This window comes from Mandrillus leucophaeus, unplaced genomic scaffold (genome assembly GCF_000951045.1).
Source record: "Mandrillus leucophaeus isolate KB7577 unplaced genomic scaffold, Mleu.le_1.0 Scaffold1174, whole genome shotgun sequence".
NCBI classification, from domain to species: domain Eukaryota; kingdom Metazoa; phylum Chordata; class Mammalia; order Primates; family Cercopithecidae; genus Mandrillus; species Mandrillus leucophaeus.
The window spans coordinates 740,186-760,985 of record NW_012100032.1 but is presented as its reverse complement, the minus strand read 5'-3'; the positions used below and the strand labels follow the sequence as shown (position 1 = coordinate 760,985).

The 20,800-nt window shown below is 46.1% G+C and overlaps 1 protein-coding gene across 1 annotated transcript; it reads left to right on the top strand.

Annotated features, from left to right (window-relative positions):
* Positions 1 to 11,294: 11,294 nt before the first annotated feature.
* On the top strand, positions 11,295 to 16,460 carry IL10 (interleukin 10). Its single transcript, XM_012001154.1, has 5 exons — positions 11,295 to 11,707; positions 12,594 to 12,653; positions 12,948 to 13,100; positions 14,154 to 14,219; positions 15,333 to 16,460. Exons 1-5 carry the CDS (start codon positions 11,543 to 11,545, stop codon positions 15,423 to 15,425), a joined length of 537 nt encoding a protein of 178 aa, XP_011856544.1. The 5' UTR covers positions 11,295 to 11,542; the 3' UTR covers positions 15,426 to 16,460.
* The last annotated feature ends 4,340 nt before the right edge of the window (positions 16,461 to 20,800 follow it).

Genomic DNA, 20,800 nt, shown 5'->3' with positions numbered 1-20,800 from the left:
GCTGACTCCTGCCAAGGGGAACAGAAGGGGCAGGCTGGGAGGAGAGATAGGGGAATCACAAAATGCAAGGGCAGTAGCTTTGGAAATCTTCTTAGAAGAACAACTCTGGCAAGCTCTTGGCTTACTGATGCAGAAAGCAAGGCCAAGGGATGAAAAGGAACTTGTTTGGGATCTCACAGTAGAAGGTCCGGGGCTGGAAACTGGGTCTCATAAATGCCTGAGCCAGAGAGTCTTTCTACTATGAGACTGACTTCTCTGTCTCCCTGTAACATCCTCAGAATATTGGAGTTGAAACCTGTTCTGTTCCAAGTCTTCAGATACATGAAGAGACATACTTAGCTTTTAGCAGCTGAGTATTCCCAAGGAAAATCATCAGCCACTACACCTCGGATGGACTGACTACTTGCTGTATGTCAAGTATTCATCCAAGCATTGTGTACAGTCACTCATTCCGCCCTTGCAACATTATGACACTGCCAATTATCATCTCCAATTGTATATAGATAGTGTCCCACAGGGAAGCTCAGAAACTTCTCCAAGGTCACACAGATGGGAAAGGGCAGAGCTGGGTTGCAAATCCAGTCTGACTCTAGGGCCCGCACACTTAACCACCGTGCTCTGCTGCAAAGACAAGCCCAAAGACAGAGTACATCTTGGGGTTTCCAGTAACAGAACACTTGGACCCAGGGTAGGGCTGGGGATTGAGCAAAGTGGGGAAGGCATTTCCAGCCTTTGCTGTCAGAGGTATATAAGGTCTACCACATAAGAGAGGCTCAAGTGCACAACCCTTAGCCACTTTTGTGAAACCAACTGACTACCTGATACCAATTTATATCCAACCCACTGCTTGAGGCACCTGAATTCAAGGTTCTTGCTGGAAACAGTCTCAGATCACCCAAAAGCCAAATAGTACAAAAGGTACAAACAGATTATCCTTAATTACTTGAAAGAATAATACTGTTTAGAAAGTATTCATTGTATTTTAAGTAAGTATTTCAAGTATTTTAATCTTAAAAGGAATACTTTTTAAAATCAACAAAAGAGTATCAGAACCTTGCTGGGTCTCCTTAAACTATTTTGAACTGTATCTGAAGGTTGAGACAACTAAGGGCCTCTGGAGCTCTTAGTCCAGCGCCAGGGGAAAAAGAGATTTTTCTCCCTCCTTCTATAGATGGTCTCCCACAGTCAGGTGGGCAACCAGGGATTGAGCTTTAATCTGACCACACAATGTCTGACCCAGTTCCTAAAAGGGTGCCCTCCTTATAAAATGATTTCTAAATTCGCCAGAGCACTTAGAGCCCACCTACTGTGTGTGCCAGGCAAATCTGCATGGGATGAGAAGAGAATGGCAAGCCAATGATATTGATTTAATTGGATAAATTCTGGCCAGTGGGGCTAGGAAATGTCTGTTTTTATTTTCAATGTTGTTCTAAAAACTGAGAAAACACAAGGGTTACCAAAGACTCAGCAGGGTTTTTAATGCCCCTTGGAATGAAAGACGAGGGAGAGAGGAGAACAAAAGGCAGAAAAAAAAAGCAGAACCCAAAATAAGCCTGCAACAGAGTCCGTCCAACAGCTCTGTGCCCCTTGACCACACCCAGCCCCTAGAACCTAGTCCTAGGCCTGGGGCCCCTTGGAGAAGGGGTTTACAGTAATGCTAGGTCACTGGCAAATCAACCCCAGAACTCCCATGGGTTTTGACTTGAAACCACAAACACTGCTTGTGAGGCACTGTAGCTTCCGTGACATGTGAGAGGCTCACAGGAGCTGCTAAACTGAAAGACCACCCTGGTTATTTGGAAACTCTGAATAAAGAAGACAGCAGTGGGCTTCTCCCTTATCTACCCAGGCCAAGTGCCCTGTTGGTACATCCTCTGCACCTGCCTCTGAGGCCACATTTTGATCATTCTCCTCCCACTTGTCCTCACCCAGAGATTTCTGTGAAACACATACAGCATTCATTCTCTAAGGGTGGTCTGAGAAACCCTGAGAGGTCTTCCCTTTTCCAAGGGAAAATTCTTATGCTCCGACTAAAACGGCGTATTACAACAGACCGGATGTAGGAGCAGTTGTGAGGATCCTGCTTCTATCAAGCCAGAGAATTAAAGAAGCTTGGGAAAAAATGCAAAACAATGCTAAATGTGTTTTGGTTTGGAAAATAGTTACATCTCATTTAAAAATGCCATGTTAACATGTAAGGGTTTATTATTGTTTATGACTTTAAAATGATGTCATAGGAAGTATTTTTAAAATGTCTCAGTTTTACTTTCTAATATGATAAATGTTTATATATATGTGTGTGTGTATATATATGTGTGTGTGTGTATACATATATGTATGTATATATAACCCACATAAGTGAAAGTTCTTTGGGGGTCCTCAATAACTTTGAAGACTGTAAAGGGATCCACATAGTTCGCCAACAGCTGACTTACGGAACCGAGGGCAAGGCTGGACGCAGTTACTCACACCCACTCCGTTTCCCTTCTTCCTTAGTCTATGAGCTAACTAGTAAATGACAGTCATAGTGGAAGTAGCATGAATCCAAGGTTGGAGGAAGCACCTGCATCTTCACGTGCGATGAAGCTGTGCGTCCAAAATGCACAAAACAAACAGAGTACGGAGAAGATTGAGAGTCAGTGGCACATTTTAGAGGTAAGGACCAGAATGGCCAAGATGATGGGAAGTGCTCAACTTTCTCCTTTTTTTTTTTTTTTTTTTTTTTTTTAATGAGACAGAGTCTCACTCTGTCACCCAGGCTGGAGCACAGTGGTGTGATCTCTGCTTACTGCAGCCTCAGCCTCCCAAGTTCAAGTGATTCTCCTGCCTCAGCCTCCCCAGTAGCTGGGATTACAGGCACCTGCCACCATGCCCAGCTAATTTTTGTATTTTTAGTAGAGACGGGGTTTCACCATGTTGGCCAAACTGGTCTTGAACTCCTGACCTAGTGATCAAGCCGCCTCAGCCTCCCAAAGTGCTGGGATTACAGGCGCGAGCTACTGCGCCCAGCCCCTCTCCTCTCTTTTGTAAGGTTTCTGGAAGGTCTTGCTCCTGTAGGGGTACTGCAGTGGGAAGGCAGGCCAAACTACGCTTTTTAATACTGTGACACTCATGGATCAGAGACAAAATAGAAATGCCGTTCTGTCTGAAAATATTCCAAGGCTCGAAGTCTTCCCCTAAGACAAAAATATCTAAGCCAACCTCACTATCATCCCCAATTCCTAAACTTAAGGTACCCAAGGAGTACAAAATAGATTCATAACTGTTTAATGGATGGAAACTTATTGTCATAGACTTTCAACTTCTTACCGCCACAACCTCACACACTGCACACATCTTAGACAACTGCCCCTAATTGTTGCTACAGGCCCAGAGAACTCAGAGTGATTTGATACTTATGTGAGTAAAGGAATTAGGTACTGATTTGAAAAAGAATTGCGTTCAGATTCTACCTTTGCCATTAACTACCTCTAGGACCTGGGAAAGTCTTCTCCAGGCCTCTGTTTGCCCATTTGTAAAATAAGACACATGAATTTGATAATGTCTAAGACCCCCTCCTCTTCTGATATCCTATAGAATTTTTACATTCCAGCAGCCATGGGGGAGTTAACATATGCCTGGAAGAGCACTAATTAGTAATCAGATCAATTCTTTTAAAAACTGGAAAAGCTATAATGGGTATACGCATATAGTTTGTAAGGATAGTGGTTTCTTCAGATGAATCCGTTCTCTACTTATGCTTTATAAGAGATGGAAGAACAACAGACATACAGCCATGTAGCACTACAAAAAGTTTAGGAAGCACATGCTCAGCTGCTCAGTCAGCCAACAAATATTTAGCGAGAACCTTGGATGTGCCCAGAACCATGCTGAGTACTGAGCAAACAACACTCATCAAAAGTAGATACAGGCCCTGCCCTCAAGGTGGCCACAGTCTAACAGGAGAGACAAAGGTCAATCAAATGATCACACAGCCACATGTCTAATGCAAATTGACATAAATACTATGGAGGGGCAGGAGCAAGGTGATCCAAGAAGATACACCCAGGGGGCCTGACCTAGACTGGGGAATGATTAACTCATTTGAGGAAGGAACATCTGAGCTGACAGCTGAAGGATGAAGACAGGAGGAAAACAGGAAAGGAGAACTAAATGTGCAAAGGCCCTGTGATAGGAGAGAGAGGGGACAAATCACTGGGTATAGTGGCTGATGTATGTAAGCCCAGCCACTTGGAGGCTGAGGCAAGAGGATCACTTGAGCCTAGGAGTTCAAAAACAGCCTGGGCAACATAGCAAGACTCTGTCTCTTTAAAAAAAAAAAAAAAAAAGAGAGAGAGAGAGAAAGAGCATGTGGATCATTTGAAAAAAAAGAAGAAGAAAGTCAATGAGGCTGGAGTGCAGAGGGAAGTAGAAAGTGGAGAGTGCCGCAAGTTGAAGCAGAAGAGATAGGCAGGGTCAGATGATAAAGGAAGTTATAGAAAACATTAAGAATATGAGTCCTTATTTGATCAAGAGAGGGAAAGTGGGAAGCCATGGAAGGGTTCAAGTAGCAACAGAGTCATGATCAGATTGGTGCTTGGAAATAATGACTTGCTACAACATGGAGAACGTCTAGAGAATGGATATTAGAACACCAACTTGGCATTTATGTTGGAGTCCAGGAGAGATAAGATAATGTTGGGGTGATGAGACCCAACACCAGGCCATGGGGGCTATAAAGTCTGGTGGAGTCAAAGGAATGAGCAAAGACAAGTTAAGCGTGCATAAAGTGGGTCCAGGGGGCCAACACTGGTACGGAGGCTGTGAAGGCCCCAAGTTCTGGGAGCCCACATTATTTATTGGTGATCGAACAAAGAAGCAGGTGGTGAGGACTTGGGGGTAAACAGTTGAGGGCAAGAGGATGTGGGGGTAGAAAGGTAGTGGTGCATCAAGCATAGCTGTGACGGTTTAGCATTTTCTTTGACACATATAGAATATGCTGTGCTGCTCGAGATAATGGAGAGCATGTTTACGAGTCTGGGAGAGCAACCAACAAGTCTGTGCACATTCCAGAGGCTACGATGGATTTTATGCCCTAATCCCTAGCCACGAGGGGTTTTATGTCCTGGGCTTAGATTTGTGGTGCAGCAGGGCAGCCTTCCACCCTTTGGCACAGAGCTTGGTGTTCCAAAGGCCACGAGCAGTTTGAGACCCTGGACCCCGGACATCTTCCAAGACTCTTTTATATTATGACAGACAAGCCAGTCCTGTCTCAACTCTTCTACCAACAGATAGTAGCTTGAACCAGACAGTCATTGTTGGTGATGATGGAAATGGAGACAAATCAGTAGATTAGAGGAATGTTTATGAAGAAAAATCTGGAGGTTCTGGTGACAGATTGAACATAGACGGGCAAGGAAAATGGAGGGACCAACAAATCATTTCTAGAGTTAATTGATAGTTCCATTTACTGAGCTAGGGTGCACTGGATGAAGGTGAAACCAGAGAGAGATGATTTTACTCTCAGATCCAGAATCAACTAAATAAATTGGCAGGGGAGGACAGTACAAAATAAAAATGTGGAACCTCCTGCTCAACAGTTATTGAGAATTTCAAGATGGTGATAGCAGAGCAAGGGGAGGACTCTTTTAGTCATGGGACCCTGTATGACTGCAGAAGTCACTTACCTACAGACCCAGCCCTGCTTGGATATGTTGGATTGGAGGTGCCAGTCATCCACTGGAGACTGGAGCAAACTAAAGCCCACCAGAGGGACAGTCCTGGAGCTAAAAGAATCCATTTGTGCCCACACTTAGGAGCCCACTAGTTATCCTAGGTAGTCATAAAGATAGAGCAGAAACAGCTATGGTCCTCTGGGTGGCCAAGGTTCCAACACCTGGTGTCCTGGTCCCTGATAAGCCAAATTTCTCATATGAGAAGTTACAGAGCACAGTGTCCATCCCCTAAGGAAAATCCAAATTGCCTGATGTGGTGCCACAGTTGCACAAAGGGGAATTCCACATTGGCTGCCCAAAGATCAGCCCTTCCGCTCATCTGTGGTTTGCAGTGTCTGCCAGCCATGATCCTCGGAAGGGCGCTTAATCCGGTTTGCATAACCCTTGTTCCATTCCACCTAAGGGCCATCCCCAGCCCGGGCTCCTCCTAAACTTCTGGCCCACCAGGCCTTTATTCTGAAGTACCCCAGACACTATCAAAGCCAATGTCAGGACAGCCCAGAGCAATATGGTGCTCACAGACCCCTGTCCCCTTGCACCCCAAGCTGGCCACACTTTGGGTGTGTGATGGACATGGGGTCTGTTGCAGCACAACTTACGAGGAAGCCTCTGTCCAAGGAGCTGAGGAAGGTTATTCAAGGGAATACTAGAAATTTCAAGCTGGCGAAGCTATTTTACACACTAAATGTCCTGGATAAGAAGAAATGAAACTCCTGTTATCAGCCATAAAAAATAACTACTAATGGCAAATAGGAGTCAAGCCCCGAGGTGCTTCTTCATCAGGACAGTTGTATCCCCTCCCCAAGATGGCCACAATCTCACCTTCTCTGCCTGTATCATCAACCTGCCTGCTCTCTGCTGGCTGACCCTGTTGCCCGACAAGCTATCTAAACCCAGAGTCCAGCAAGCCCAGATCCCTGAACCTTCCCTCTGCAGTTCCAGAGCCACCCTCACAGGGCTCCTAGCCCGCTCCCCACTCTTGGGTTTGAGCTGCGGAATTGCAGTAAGGCATGGGGTAACCAAGAAGGTTGCCATTTTGCTTGGCATGAGAGTAGCTGGGAGGCAGATTCCTTTTTTTTTTTTTTTTGATATGGAGTCTCGCTCTGTCACCCAGGCTAGAGTGCAGTGACGCGATCTCGGCTCACTGCAACCTCCGCCTCCTGGGTTCACGCCATTCTCCTGCCTCATCCTTCCGAGTAGCTGGGACTACAGGTGCCCCCCACCACGCCTAGCTAATTTTTTTTGTATTTTTAGTAGAGACGAGATTTCACCATGTTAGCCAGGATGGTCTTGATCTCCTGACCTCGTGATCCACCCACCTCGGCCTCCCAAAGTGCTGGGATTACAGGTGTGAGCCACCGTGCCCGGCAAGGGAGGCAGATTCTTTTTTTTTTTTTTTTTTTTCAGTTGCAAGATTCAATAGAGTGAAAACAGAGCTCCCGTACAAAGGGAGAGGACCCAAAGAGGGTAGCCGTTGTCCCTCCCGCTGTGCTCTCAGGCAATATATGATTGGCTATTTCTTTACCTCCTGTTTTTGCCTAATTAGCATTTTAGTGAGCTGTCTTTACTACCTGATTGGTCGGGTGTGAGCTAAGTTGCAAGCCCCGTGTTTAATGGTGGATGCGGTCACCTTCCCAGCTAGGCTTAGGGATTCTCAGTTGGTCTAGGAAATCCAGCTAGTCCTGTCTCTCAGTGCCCCCTCTCAACAGGAAAACCTAAGTGCTATTGGGGAGGTTGGCCAATGACCGCTCTAACAGGAGGCAGATTATTTATAAGATCTTGTGAACTGTAGAAAGCACCCTCCAAAATCTATTTGCATAAGCACACACACACACACACACACACACACACACACACACCCCAGCAGTTCTTGCCTGCTGAGATTCCTCTGCAGCTAAAGTGGTGAAACTTACGGGGTGGAGCTTCCTAAAAAGATTATCAGGGTCTCCTGGGTGGGTATGCCTTTAAACCTTTGGACTTTACCACCTCCTATCTCTCCTATCTCCTCTCAACAAAGGTTAGGAGAACAAGAATGCAGAAAAAACGGGTCCAGGATGACATCTGAGTGCTTGCTTTAGGCTTCTTGATGAGTGAGACAGAAAATAAAATAAAATCCCCTTTTTTAAAAGCCATGCTTACTCAGGTTTTCCTTCATTTGCGGCTAAATACAGAAATGAGAGAATATTTTGGAGTAGGGATGGAAGAAGAGAGGTATTTGCCTTCCCACAACCTTCTGATTTCCCAGTGTGTCCCCAACTGGAAAAATTCATTTAAAATGGGCATAATAAGCTTGATTAGATGCCTGCTATGCATCTAGGCTTGAGGGCAAACTGGACTCGGCCTTTTGGCCTCAAGAAGCTCACAGTGTGAGAGTAGCATTTGTGACCTCTTGAAATTCACAGAACTGAATTGTGCCCAGGCTGACACTCTATCCATCCATAGGTGCCTGCCTTCTCACTTCCCTCTTTGCATGAGCACCTTGTACCAAAATCCAAACCCAAATCTCCTCACATGTGAGTGTTGGCATTTATGTCTCAAACATGACCTATGGGTTTGGGACTTTTCCCCGTGGACGCCAGTGACTCTTCAGATGAACAGATATCTTCAAAAACTTGAGAAATAGGAGTCCTGTTTGTTGTTCTTGTTGCCTTGTCAATATAAGGGCATAGGGTCTTTACTCAAACGTTCACATCTATCTCTTGACAGCAATACTCTGAGACATATTGATGGAGAAGCTGTTGTCTCCATATGTTAAATGAGGACGTGCATCAGGGAATTTGCCTATGGTTCTCTCCAACCACTTAAATTCTGAAACTTTGAAATGAGAGTGGACAATAATTTCAAATCAACGGGGAAAGAATCAACTCTTCAGCAAATGGCTTGAGATTATTAGCTACACATTTCAGAACAAACAAAGAAGTCAGATCCCGGCCGGGCGCGATGGCTCATGCCTGTATTCCCAGCACTTTGGGAGGCCGAGGTGGGTGGATCACGAGGTCAGGAGATCGAGACCATCCTGGTTAACACGGTGAAACCCTATCTCTACTAAAAATATATATTAAAAAAAAATTAGCTGAGTGTGGTGGCGGGCGCCTATAGTCCCAACTACTCAGGAGACTGAGGCAGGAGAATGACTTGAACCCAGGAGGCAGAGCTTGCAGTGAGCCAAGAACACGCCACTGCGCTCCAGCCTGGGTGACAGAGCAAGACTCCGTCTCAAAAAAAAAAAAAAAAGAAGTTAGATCCTAACCTCAACCCTATTTAATAGATTATAGATGAAAGAAAGGTAAAAATGGCTTTTACACTCCCTTCTTCCTGACATTGTGTGTGTGTGTATTTGCACACACATCTCAAATAATAAGAAAATTGAAGGGAGGCTGCCTGTCTCCCTGAGTCACTCTCCTTCTCCTTCTGAGTGCTTACCTGTGCCCAGACCACTTCCTTAGCCTCACACCCTCCAGGCTCATAGGGCACTCTTCTATGCCCATCCCAAGTATAGCTGATCCTTCCACGGGCCAGACTCGGTGCTAGGTACCAAGTATGCAAAGATTAATAAAACAATGCCCTGTTTCAGGGAGCTCAAAGCTGATTGGGCAAGGCATGATGTGTACACGAATGACAACCATGGTAGGGTTGTAGGTTTCCTAGTAAGGTAAGCATAGGGCATGATGGGAAACAAAGGAAGGAGGGGTTCACAGCCTCACCCAGAGTTCAGAACCCCTGGCCTGCCTGGTGTCTATGCTGAGTCCACTTCTGGAACACCCAGCTCAGAGAGGGGGCTAACCCTGCAGGCTAACACAGACACAGCCCAGAAAACCCAGGAGCCGAGGGGGAAGGAGAAAGGTGCAAGCAGGGGAAACCCAGGTCCTGGTCCCCTTCTCTCTGCTTCCTGGCAGCAGCACTCAGACAGAACCCTTAAGCCAGTGTAAGGCTGGCAGGACCAGTAAGTTCTGAGTTAGCTCCATACTAGTTTCTAGAAGGCTCTTTCTCACTTCCTGATTCTTAGGTTCCTATATTGACACTCCCTGAAGAGTTGGGAAGAGACACCACAGTCCCCTGACCCTGATCCATAGGTCACCACAGCAGGGACATCCATAGGCTGGGCCTGGGCCCTCTCATCCCTCCCTCCCATTCACTCTATGCTGGCTGGGCCCCAAGGTGTTTGCGCCCCTTGCAGTGAGTGACCTTCTCCAGTGGAGCAGGCTCAGAACCTTCTGCCATTGGAGATGTCCCATTGCTGATGCAGGAAGGTGAAGACCCAGCAGAACACTGGGAACGCCCTCCATCTGGGTCCATGGCTACTTAAACTCAGTGCTGCCTGGCAGGCAGGAGGACAAGTGCTGTTGCCCTGTTGGGACAGATAAAAAACAGACACAGGGAGGATGAGTGACTTGCCCTGAGTATAGAGTGACAGGGCCAAGGCAGAGCCCAGGCGTCCTGCACCTAGGCCAGTGTTCCTCCCAGTTACAGTCTAAACTGGAACGGCAGGCAAAGTCCCTGTGGAAGGGGAAGGTGAAGTCTCAAAGGATCCCCAGAGACTTTGCAGATATCTGAAGAAGTCCTGATGTCACTGCCCTGGTCCTTCCCCAGGTAGAGCAATGCTCCACGCCGCAACTCAACTGGCTCCCCTTACCTTGTACACACACACACACACACACACACACACACAAACAAATCCAAGACAACACTACTAAGGCTTCTTTGGGAAGGGGAAGTAGGGATAGGTAAGAGGAAAGTAAGGGACCTCCTATCCAGCCTCCATGGAATCCTGACTTCTTTTCCCTGTTATTTCAACTTCTTCCTCCCCATCTTTTAAACTTTAGACTCCAGCCACAGAAGCTTACAACTAAAAGAAACTCTAAGGCCAATTTAATCCAAGGTTTCATTCTATGTGTTGGAGATGGCATAGAGTAGGATGAGGGAACCAAATTCTCAGTTGGCACTGGTGTACCCTTGTACAGGTGATGTAATCTCTCTGTGCCTCAGTTTGCTCACTATAAAAGAGATGGTAGGGGTCATGGCGAGCACTACCTGACTAGCATATAACAAGCTTTCGGCAAGTGCAGACTACTCTTACCCACTTCCCCCAAGTACAGTTGGGGTGGGGGACACCTGGGACAGCTGAAGAGGAGGAAATGTGTGCCTGAGAATCCAAATGAAATCAGGGTAAAGGAGCCTGGAGCACATCCTGTGACCCTGCCTGTCCTGTAGGAAGCCGGTCTCTGGAAGGTAAAATGGAAGAGCTTCTTGGGAGCTTTGAGGATATTTAGCCCACCCCCTCATTTTTACTTGGGGAAACTAAGGCCCACAGACCTAAGGTGACTGTCTAAGTTAGCAAGGAGAAGTCTTGGGTATTCACCCTGGGTTGGGGGGACCCAATTATTTCTCAATCCCATTGTATTCTGGAATGGGCAATTTGTCCACGTCACTGTGACCTAGGAACACGCGAATGGGAACCCACAACTGCGGACCTCTGCGCACAGAACAGCTGTTCTCCCCAGGAAATCAACTTTTTTTAATTGAGAAGCTAAAAAATTATTCTAAGAGAGGTAGCCCATCCTAAAAATAGCTGTGCAGAAGTTCATGTTCAACCAATCCTTTTTGCTTACGATGCAAAATTTGAAAACTAAGTTTATTAGAGAGGTTAGAGAAGGAGGAGCTCTAAGCAGAAAAAATCCTGTGCCGGGAAACCTGTGATTGTGGCTTTTTATGAATGAAGAGGCCTCCCTGAGCTTACAATATAAAAGGGGGACAGAGAGGTGAAGGTCTACACATCAGGGGCTTGCTCTTGCAAAACCAAACCACAAGACAGACTTGCAAAAGAAGGCATGCACAGCTCAGCACTGCTCTGTTGCCTAGTCCTCCTGACTGGGGTGAGGGCCAGCCCAGGCCAGGGCACCCAGTCTGAGAACAGCTGCACCCGCTTCCCAGGCAACCTGCCTCACATGCTTCGAGACCTCCGAGATGCCTTCAGCAGAGTGAAGACTTTCTTTGTGAGTATGATTCCCTCTTGTGCTATCTCTCTTCCTGGGACTGCCTGAACTAGGCATTTTCCTGGAGCTATAAGAAGAACCCTCCTCCTGTGCCTTCACTTCCATCCCCAACACCTATTTCCCCAAACTTACATTCTTAAGAGAATCCTAGATCAAGCCATAGGTTTAGTGAGTTAAGCTAAGCCAGATGATACAGTAAATGTGCAGGAAAAGCTGCCTTAAAAAGTAAATGCATTCTTTCTCATGCTGAGAAACTTCTTATAAGATCCTGCTAGAGCTCTATACTTTATTGGCTAGGAGAAGTAAAGAAAGGTCTGATTTGAGGTGAAGATGCTCCCCATGCCCTGTAACAGGGAAGCTTAAATTGCCTCTGCTTAGAGCCTTTCCAGACCTGAAAGACCAGTGGTTTGGGGAAGCACTCTACATGAGGGAAACCTGCATTAGAAGGGGCTTCTTATTCCCTGGGATCTTTCCAAGCTGAACTGGATGTCTACAGTGGGGAGAAAGAAAAGCAGAGAACAGGACATGAGAGGGGGCTCGAGGCACCGAAGGGTTGACATAGGTGTTCCTTAAAGCCGAATGTAGCTCTGCAGAAAGAAGACCAGGACTGAGTCAAGTTTCTGCTTTCGCTTCAAAATCGGCCAGATTTTTTAAATAACTTGACTCTGAGGAGGAGGACCAGATTTAAGTGATGGTCCCATCACTGTTGAATCCTCTGTTTTTAAAACTCCCCTTTTGATATTTTGGGCCAGAGCCAATTTGATTTAAAAAAAACAAAAACAAACAAACAAACAAACAAAAACTCGAAACGCAAGGGCATCAAAAAGAGCGCATTTCAGTTATTTCCCCAAACCTCAAGTTCATTCTCCTTTTGTTCTTCATGCAGCAAATGAAGGATCAGCTGGACAACATATTGTTAAAGGAGTCCTTGCTGGAGGACTTTAAGGTGAGAGCAGGGGCGGGGTGCTGGGGGAGTGTGCAGCCTGATTAAGGGAAGGGAGGCTCTGCTTCCTGATTGCAGGGAATTGGGTCTGTTTCCTTCGCTTTGAAAACGAGAAGTGGGAAGATCTTAACTCAGCACATAGCAGCCAGAGGGTTTACAAAAGGCTCAGTCCTTGGGGGGAGGCTTCTGGTGAAGGAGGATCGCTGGAACCAAGCTGTCCTTTCAAGCTATTTGCGGCAGCCCCTCCTCCCGGCCACCTCCACCAATCTCTCACTCACCTTTGGCTCCTGCCCTTAGGGTTACCTGGGTTGCCAAGCCTTGTCTGAGATGATCCAGTTTTACCTGGAGGAGGTGATGCCCCAAGCTGAGAACCACGACCCAGACATCAAGGAGCATGTGAACTCCCTGGGGGAGAATCTGAAGACCCTCAGGCTGAGGCTGCGGCGCTGTGTAAGTAGAAGAACAGTTCTTTCCCTTGCAGCTGCCCCCAAAATACCATCTCCTACAGACCAGCATCCAGAGACACTCACATCTAGAGACACAGCAAAGACACAGACTGGCAGAGCTAGCTGTAAATGTGGAAAGACTCCTGGAGTCAGATCTCTTGCTCATTTCTCTTTGAGCAGGCGTGGGGGGTGGCTGCTAGGCATTTACATGTGAAATTTGCGAACAGCTTTCCTGTTATTTGTGAGTCATTTGTGGGTTATTAACTACTCCCCTCTCTCTCTTCATGAAAAGAGCCCAGAGCTTCAGTCAGGCCTCCACTGCCTCTTTGTAACTAGACCCTGGGCTGGGAGCTAAGGTTTCCAAGCAGAGGAAACATCACTCACCTCTTTTAATCTCAACATTTGGAAAGCAAAGCTCTAAGAAGGGCCCAATTGACTGACAGGACTTCCCCTGGCATTTTAGAAGGGACAAGGGGACTATTCATTGTCGGGTTAGTGTCTATGAGTAATTCCTCTAAGTAATTTATTTCTCCAACTGACATGATGCCCTCACTACTAATGGTTTCCCTTGTTCTCTCACCAATATTGGAAAAACAGTTGGTGCCTATTTGTAGGACAGGGCTATGTGAAGGGTTTGGTGCCAGTAGCTTCCCTCCTCAGATGCTTAGAAATGGTCCTCAGTGGCTGTGACTGACAGGGAGTGACAGGATGGAGAGGCAGAAAAAGACAGGCTGAAGAATGCCTCACTAAGCACTGCAGGAGATACTGTAGGGTTCCGGGAGAGGAAGGAATCCCAAGACCTGGGTTGTCATCCAAGCCTTGCGAACATCTCGGAGTCGGTCCTGGAGAAATACATTTTATCTCCCAGGGCCATGGTTCTTCTCTGACCCTTGGATAGTTAGTAAGGGTGAAGCAGGGCTCAGTTCTCTCTGGGAGCTGTGAGGCGAGGCATTTGGATAAATCTAGCACCCTCATGATGCCACCAGCTTGTCCCCCAAGTGCGATGGACATGGAGCTAGGAGCCGGGATCACCAACACTTTCTCTTTTCTTCCACAGCATCGATTTCTTCCCTGTGAAAACAAGAGCAAGGCCGTGGAGCAGGTGAAGAATGCCTTTAGTAAGGTGAGCTTGGATGGTGGCAGAGAGGGTCTGCAGAGCACAGCCCATGCCCACTCCCCAACCCCAAAGCGTGGAAGGTGGCAGGGACTCAGTAGGCCCCATCCTTCATTGGAAGGAGTGTGGGAACCTGACAGATGGTATGACCTGCTCAGCCAGTGAGGAGCTGCCGCCTTGATTGTATTTGTTTTCTGTTAAGTGTCTTTGGGGGTTTCTAAATGACTGCTCGCTGTCGTTGCAGGCTTGCGGGTTAGGCTGGCCGGCCAGCCTGTGAACACAGTGAGCTGTGTGCTGGGGAGAGTGACAAAGGAAACAGAAAGTACAGAAAGTAGCTTGTTGGGAATCTAGGCTGAACCCACACGTGCAGGAAGCTGGCACGTAAATGTGCACATACAAATACACCTGGGGGTTCAGCCCAGACTCTCCAGAACTCAGAGTGAGCAGGAAGCCGGATTCTCACTTAGCTGGAGTTGGTTCAAGCCCACTTTCCATCTGCCCCTTGCACCTGCCAAGGTGCCTGAGAATGTCAGCTCCCAAACCAAATAAGGTTTCACACTTCCAACTGTGCGTGAACTTTTTCAGTCTGATTTCCCAGAAACCATGCGGCCTATGTCCTCCTCGTGGGCTGGGGACAGACACTGCACAGAGTGCCAACATTAGGGGGTGTGAATTTCTCATAGTAGATCAGGGCAGCAGGGCAGGGCCTGTTCAATGTGTTGGTGGGAGAACGCAGACATTTAAAAGGCTCCCTCCTCTCCTTCTCTCACCATCTTGCTTTCAAAGTGCTTCCTCTAATGTCTTTTCATCACACTCTGCATAATCATCATGTGAATACGTGACCTTTAAAATTGTTGAAAAGGCATCATTTTGAAGACAGCGCTTTGCAAAATGAATGCTCCCTTTGCTAGGCAGTAGCCGTACTTCAGGCCTGGAGGAGATGAAGGTCAATGCACTGCCTTTCCCAAGGCAGCTGGGCCTATCCTCTGGTTCACTTCCCAGCGTGAGGGAGAACAAGCAGCCTCTGCACTCAAGGTCATGCCCATCCATGAGCATGGGAAAGGGGAGCCTATTTCATCCCCAGAAGGGATTTAACTGAATATTTCTTATCTCTCTGCACAGCTCCAAGAGAAAGGCGTCTACAAAGCCATGAGTGAGTTTGACATCTTCATCAACTACATAGAAGCCTACATGACAATGAAGATACAAAACTGAGACATCAGGGTGGCGACTCTATAGACTCTAGGACATAAATTAGAGGTCTCCAAAATCAGATCTGGGGTTCTGGGATACCTGACCTAGCCCCTTGGGAAACCTTATTGTACCTCTCTCATAGAATATTTATTACCTCTGATACCTCAACCCCCATTTCTATTTATTTACTGAGCTTCTCTGTGAACGACTTAGAAAGAAGCCCAATATTATAATTTTTTTTCAATATTTATTATTTTCACCTGTTTTTAAGCTGTTTCCATAGGGTGACACCCTATGGTATTTGAGTGTTTTAAGATAAATTATAAGTTATATAAGGGAGAAAAAAAAAACCTTCCTTGGGAAGCCAACAGAAGCTTCCATTCCAAGCCTGACCACACTTTCTAGCTGTTGAGCTGTTTTCCCTGACCTCCCTCTAATTTCTCTTGTCTGTGGGCTTGGGGCTTCCTAACTGCTACAAATACTCTTAGGAAGAGAAACCAGGGAGCCCCTTTGATGATTAATTCACCTTCCAGTGGCTCAGAGGGATTCCCCTAACCTCATTCGCCAACCACTTCATTCTTGAAAGCTGTGGCCGGCTTGTTATTTATAACAACCTGAATTTGGTTCTATGCCGGGCGCGGTGGCTCACGCCTGTAATCCCAGCACTTTGGGAGGCCGAGGTGGGTGGATCACTTAAGGTCAGGAGTTCCTAACCAGCCTGGCCAACATGGTGAAACCCCATCTCTACTAAAAATACAAAAATTAGCCGGGTGTGGTGGCGCACACCTGTAATCCCAGCTACTTGGGAGGCTGAGGCAGGAGAATTACTTGAATCCAGGAGGTGGAGGTTGCAGTGAGCTGATACCATGCCACTGTACTCCAGCCTGGGTGACAGAGTAACACTCTGTCTCAAAAAAATAAAAATAAAAATAAATTTGGTTCTAATAGAACTCAGTTTTAACTAGAATTGATTCAATTCCTCTGGGAATGTTACATTGTTTGTCTGTCTTCTTGGCAGATTTTAATTTTGAATAAACAAATGTATCTTATTCATATAATGTTCTGGTGTCCGTTGACTCTTGTCTGACTAAAATTGTTCTCTCGAAGATCCCAAGACAAAAGAGAATGGGTGAATGAATTCTGCATTTCAGAGAAAGGAAGCCAGCTACCCCCTCCCAGGAGAGAGGGAAGGCTCCAAACCCGATCAGAGAAAAAGCTATTCTCACTGCAAAAGCCAACAGCAAAGACACCATGGTCTTCCCACAACTCAATCCTTCAAAGATTTGCTCCTAAGTCCTTAAAGATCATGCTGATTTTCAAGGCTAAGGAGTAGATTCTATAGGTACCAAAATTAGAAAGGAAAACAGAGGAAGTTTTTTGGGGTTTGTTTTTGTTTTTGTTTTTGCTTTTTGAGATGGAGTCTCTCCCTGTCTCCCAGGCTGGAATGCAATGGCATGATCTCGGCTCACTGCAACCTCTGCCCCCCAGGTTCAAGCAATTCTCCTACCTCAGCCTCCCGAGTAGCTGATCTACAGGCTCATGCCACCATGCCCAGCTAATTTTTTGTATTTTTAGTAGAAACGGGGTTTCACCATGTTGGCCAGGCTGGTTATGAACTCCTGACCTCAAGTGATCCACCCGCCTCAGCCTCCCAAAGTGTCAGGATTACAGGCGTGAGCCACCACCCCCGGCCAGGGGAAGTTTTTAGGGTGAATACGAATTGCCTGGGTTATCCTGAGGATTAAGATAATGAGCTCACAGGGCTTCTGTCACTAGCAGATGGTCACAGTGCATACAGTTGGTTGTTATTGGTCATCACAACCAAAAACTCCCGCCAAATCCTCTTTGAGCTGAGATCAGAGGCAACAGGGCTGGATCCAACAGAGTTGAAAATAAGCAAATTAGCCCACTTGAGAGGATAGCCAAGGACATCAGCTGCTGCTCTTTCTGTCCCCTCTCTGAGCCACCAGACAAATGTGAGACTGGCTTCTGACTGCGGTCTGCTGGGAGGGGCACAGTGGCTGGGGAAGCCCTACTCAAAGCCCCATGACTTAGAGGAGAGAGGAGGAAAAAAACGGGTTGAGTAAACACTAGTCTGCCTCACGCTCTGCCTGGGCAGCCCTGGTCTGGGGAAGGCTGGGAGCAGACAGGCTGTGGTCAGTTTTTCAGTAAGACCTGACTCACTTTGATTAAAGTAACCATAGGAAGGAAGTGGGAAACATCAAAGCGAAAATTCTGAGATGAAAGGGTAGGAGTAAGAATGGAGGTTAGCAGAAGATAAGGAGAGGGGCCAGAAGCTGTCTACTCTGAGGCTGTCCATACTGAACTGGAGAAGACATCCTGAGTCTGTGAAAGGAAAATCTTGGGACCTCAAAATCACTAGGCTAAAGGGAAAACTCAAGCTGGGAACTACGCAGGGCAAACCTGCCTTCCATTCTATTCAAAGCCATCCCTCTGTTCACTGAGATAGATGCATATCTGATAGCCTCCTTTGGAAAAGAATCAGAAACTCAAAAGAATGCAACCATTTGTCTCTCATCTACCTGTGACCTGGAAGCCCCTTCCCTGTTTTGAGTTGTCCCCATCTTTCTGGATGGAACCAATGCACTTCTTACATATATTGATTGATGTCTTGGACGGAACCAATGCACTTCTTACATGTATTGATTGATGTCTCCTGTCTCCCTAAAATGCATAAAACCAAACTGTGCCCCAACCACCTTGGGCACATGTCATCAGAACTTCCTGAGGCTGTGTCACAGGCACGTGTCCTCAACCTTGGCAAATAAACTTTCTAAATTAACTGAGACCTGTCTCAAATTTTCAGGGTTCACAAGTCCCCTGGCCTGGAAAGCTTAGGCAGTTAGCCTTCCAGGCAATGCATACTGACTTTAGTTTGAGGCTGGCATTTCATTTGAGGGAAGTGGGCATCTGAAACAAAAAGAAACTCACCTGAAAAAAGCTGTACAGCTGATAAGATGTTAATGATAGCTACAATTTATTAGGCAACTACAGTTTATTAAGCTAGTCACTTATTTTAAGCCATCTGGTAGTATTATGTAGCAATTACATGGCATTATTGCTGTTTTCTCTAAGAGGAAGCTGATACTAAGTCATTTTTTTCTGTTACATTTGCTCTAATGGGATTTAATAATCTAACATTCTGTAGATCATATTTGACAGTCAAGGCTTCGGAACAAGCATATTAACTCAGCTCTTTAAATCATGAGTTGACCACAGGTTAACCTGGGAGAAAACATAGGCTCTGCACTTCCAATTTATCGTCTGTTTGTGTGTATAATTGTTCCCGTATACCTGATATTTATGTTAATGGCAATATGAACATTGACTAAAGTCATTTGCTGGCTACTTTGCTAAGTATTTGATATATATTAGCTCATTAATTATCATGTAAAACTATGAGGCACTATTAATATCTCCATGTTTTCATGTAGTGAAAATGAGACCCAGAGAAGCTATATAATTTACCTTTGGTCATCCAGCTGTTAAATGACAGTCCATGGTCTTAATGATTATCCTACACTCCTAAAGTCATTTTCACAGGTAAATTACTGCATCATTCTTCTTTTCTAATATAATTCTGTTTGTATCATGAAACATTGAGATGCAGGTTTTATAGTATATTGTGTATCCACTTTTGTTTGTCTCAAGATGTTTTTAAATTCTTCTTTGACCCACTAGCTGTTTGGGAGCATGAGAAATGTCAATCTGGCTTAGACACGTGGGAAACATGGAGAATGGAGAACTGTGTATAGAATAAAATACTTTTCTCTTTGTATTAATTATTTATTGCTGTCTTCAAAATTTAGCAGCTTAAAACAACACTCATTTGTTATCTCAGCTTCTGTAGGTCAGGAGTCTGGGAGTGACAACTAGGAATTCCATCTCAGGATTCCAATGAGGCTTTGTCAGAAGGACAGCCAGGGCTGCAGTCACCTGGTGGCCTGACTGGGCTAGCGGATTCATGAGTAACGTGGCACACTCATAGGGCTGTTGGCAGGTGGCCTTGGTTCCTCTTCATAGGGCTTCTTGAGTGTCCTCACAACATGGCAGCTGTCCTACCCAGAGCCAATGATGCAAGAGAGAATAAGGAGAAAGTTGCAGTATATTTTATGACCTAATTCCAGAAATCTCACACCATCACTTCTGCTATATTCTATTTGTTAGAAGTGAACCAGTAAGTCTAGCCCACATTCAAAGGAAAAGGAATTAGATTCTGCCTTTTGAAGGGAGGAGTGTCCAAGAATTTGTGCACCTGTTTTAAAACAATCACAACCTTCTAAGAATCTAGAAGAAATAGTTTTGTGCTCTTGAGCTGGTAGGGAAAAGGGGAGGAATTGGGTGGGCCTCAGTGTACCTGGATAGGCCATCATCATGCACACTCCCACCCTCAGTCCTCTCTCATAGGCTCACTCTGATAGATTTATTTCTCTAAGGTTTAGTTTCTCATCTGGAAAACTAGCAAAACGTCTTCCCAGGTGCTATGGCCTGAATGTTTGTGTCTCACCAAAATTCATATTTTAAAGCCCTTTCCCCCAGTGTGATGGTACTTGAAGGGGGGAACTTTTGGAGGTGAGTAGGATTAGATGAGGTCATAAGGGTGGGACCCTCAGGATGAGATTAGTGCCCTAGAGAACTTGCTGTCTTCCCCCCACTACCCCCAAGTGCGCTCAGAGAAGAGGTCATGTGAGCACACAGTGAGATGACGGCCACGTCCAAGCCAAGAGAAGAGGACTCAGAATGAAACTTGCCTTGCCAGCACCTTGATTTTGGACTCCCTAGCCTCCAGAACAGTGAGAAAACAAGTTTCTGTTGTTTAAGCCACCCAGTCTGTGGTATTTTGCTGTGGCAACCTGAGCTGACTAATATACCAGGTTTGCTATAACTGCCAAATGAAATCTCAGGTATGAAGGTACGTATGTGTTTTGAACAGGGAGCGCAGAGATGAGGTTTTGATGGGATTTGTTTTTCAACAAGCCTTTATTCTCTAAGAAAAGCAACTATCTCCTCTCTTCCATGTCTACGCTGTGCCCTTACACCTGAGTCTGAAAAATAGTGGAGAATGAGAATCTCTGTTTGTCTGTGATCCTGGCTTTGGAGGTAAGGAAGGTGGAAGCAGTGAGAAGTTCCTGCAATCTGTGATGACAATGTGGTTACCTATGGAGCCACTAACAGAAATTAGAGAAGAAGCAAATAGGTTCTTCCACCCTGGGAGTGAAGCACAAGGCAGAAGGAAGGGGAAGAGATCAGAGATGAAAAGAGAGAAGAGGTCAAGTGCCATGGCTCACACCTGTAATCCCAGCACTTTGGGAGGCCGAGGCAGGTGGATCACCTGAGTTCAGGAGTTCAAGACCAGTCTGGCCAACATGGTGAAA

What these genes read in the sequence shown, in the direction of transcription:
- IL10 (XM_012001154.1), top strand. Translation starts at nt 11,543, where the DNA reads ATGCACAGCTCAGCACTGCTCTGTTGCCTAGTCCTCCTGACTGGGGTG. An exon ending in CCTTGCTGGAGGACTTTAAG is followed by an intron (nt 12,654 to 12,947) that starts GTGAGAGCAGGG and finishes TCCTGCCCTTAG; the next exon opens with GGTTACCTGGGTTGCCAAGC. An exon ending in TGAAGAATGCCTTTAGTAAG is followed by an intron (nt 14,220 to 15,332) that starts GTGAGCTTGGAT and finishes CTCTCTGCACAG; the next exon opens with CTCCAAGAGAAAGGCGTCTA.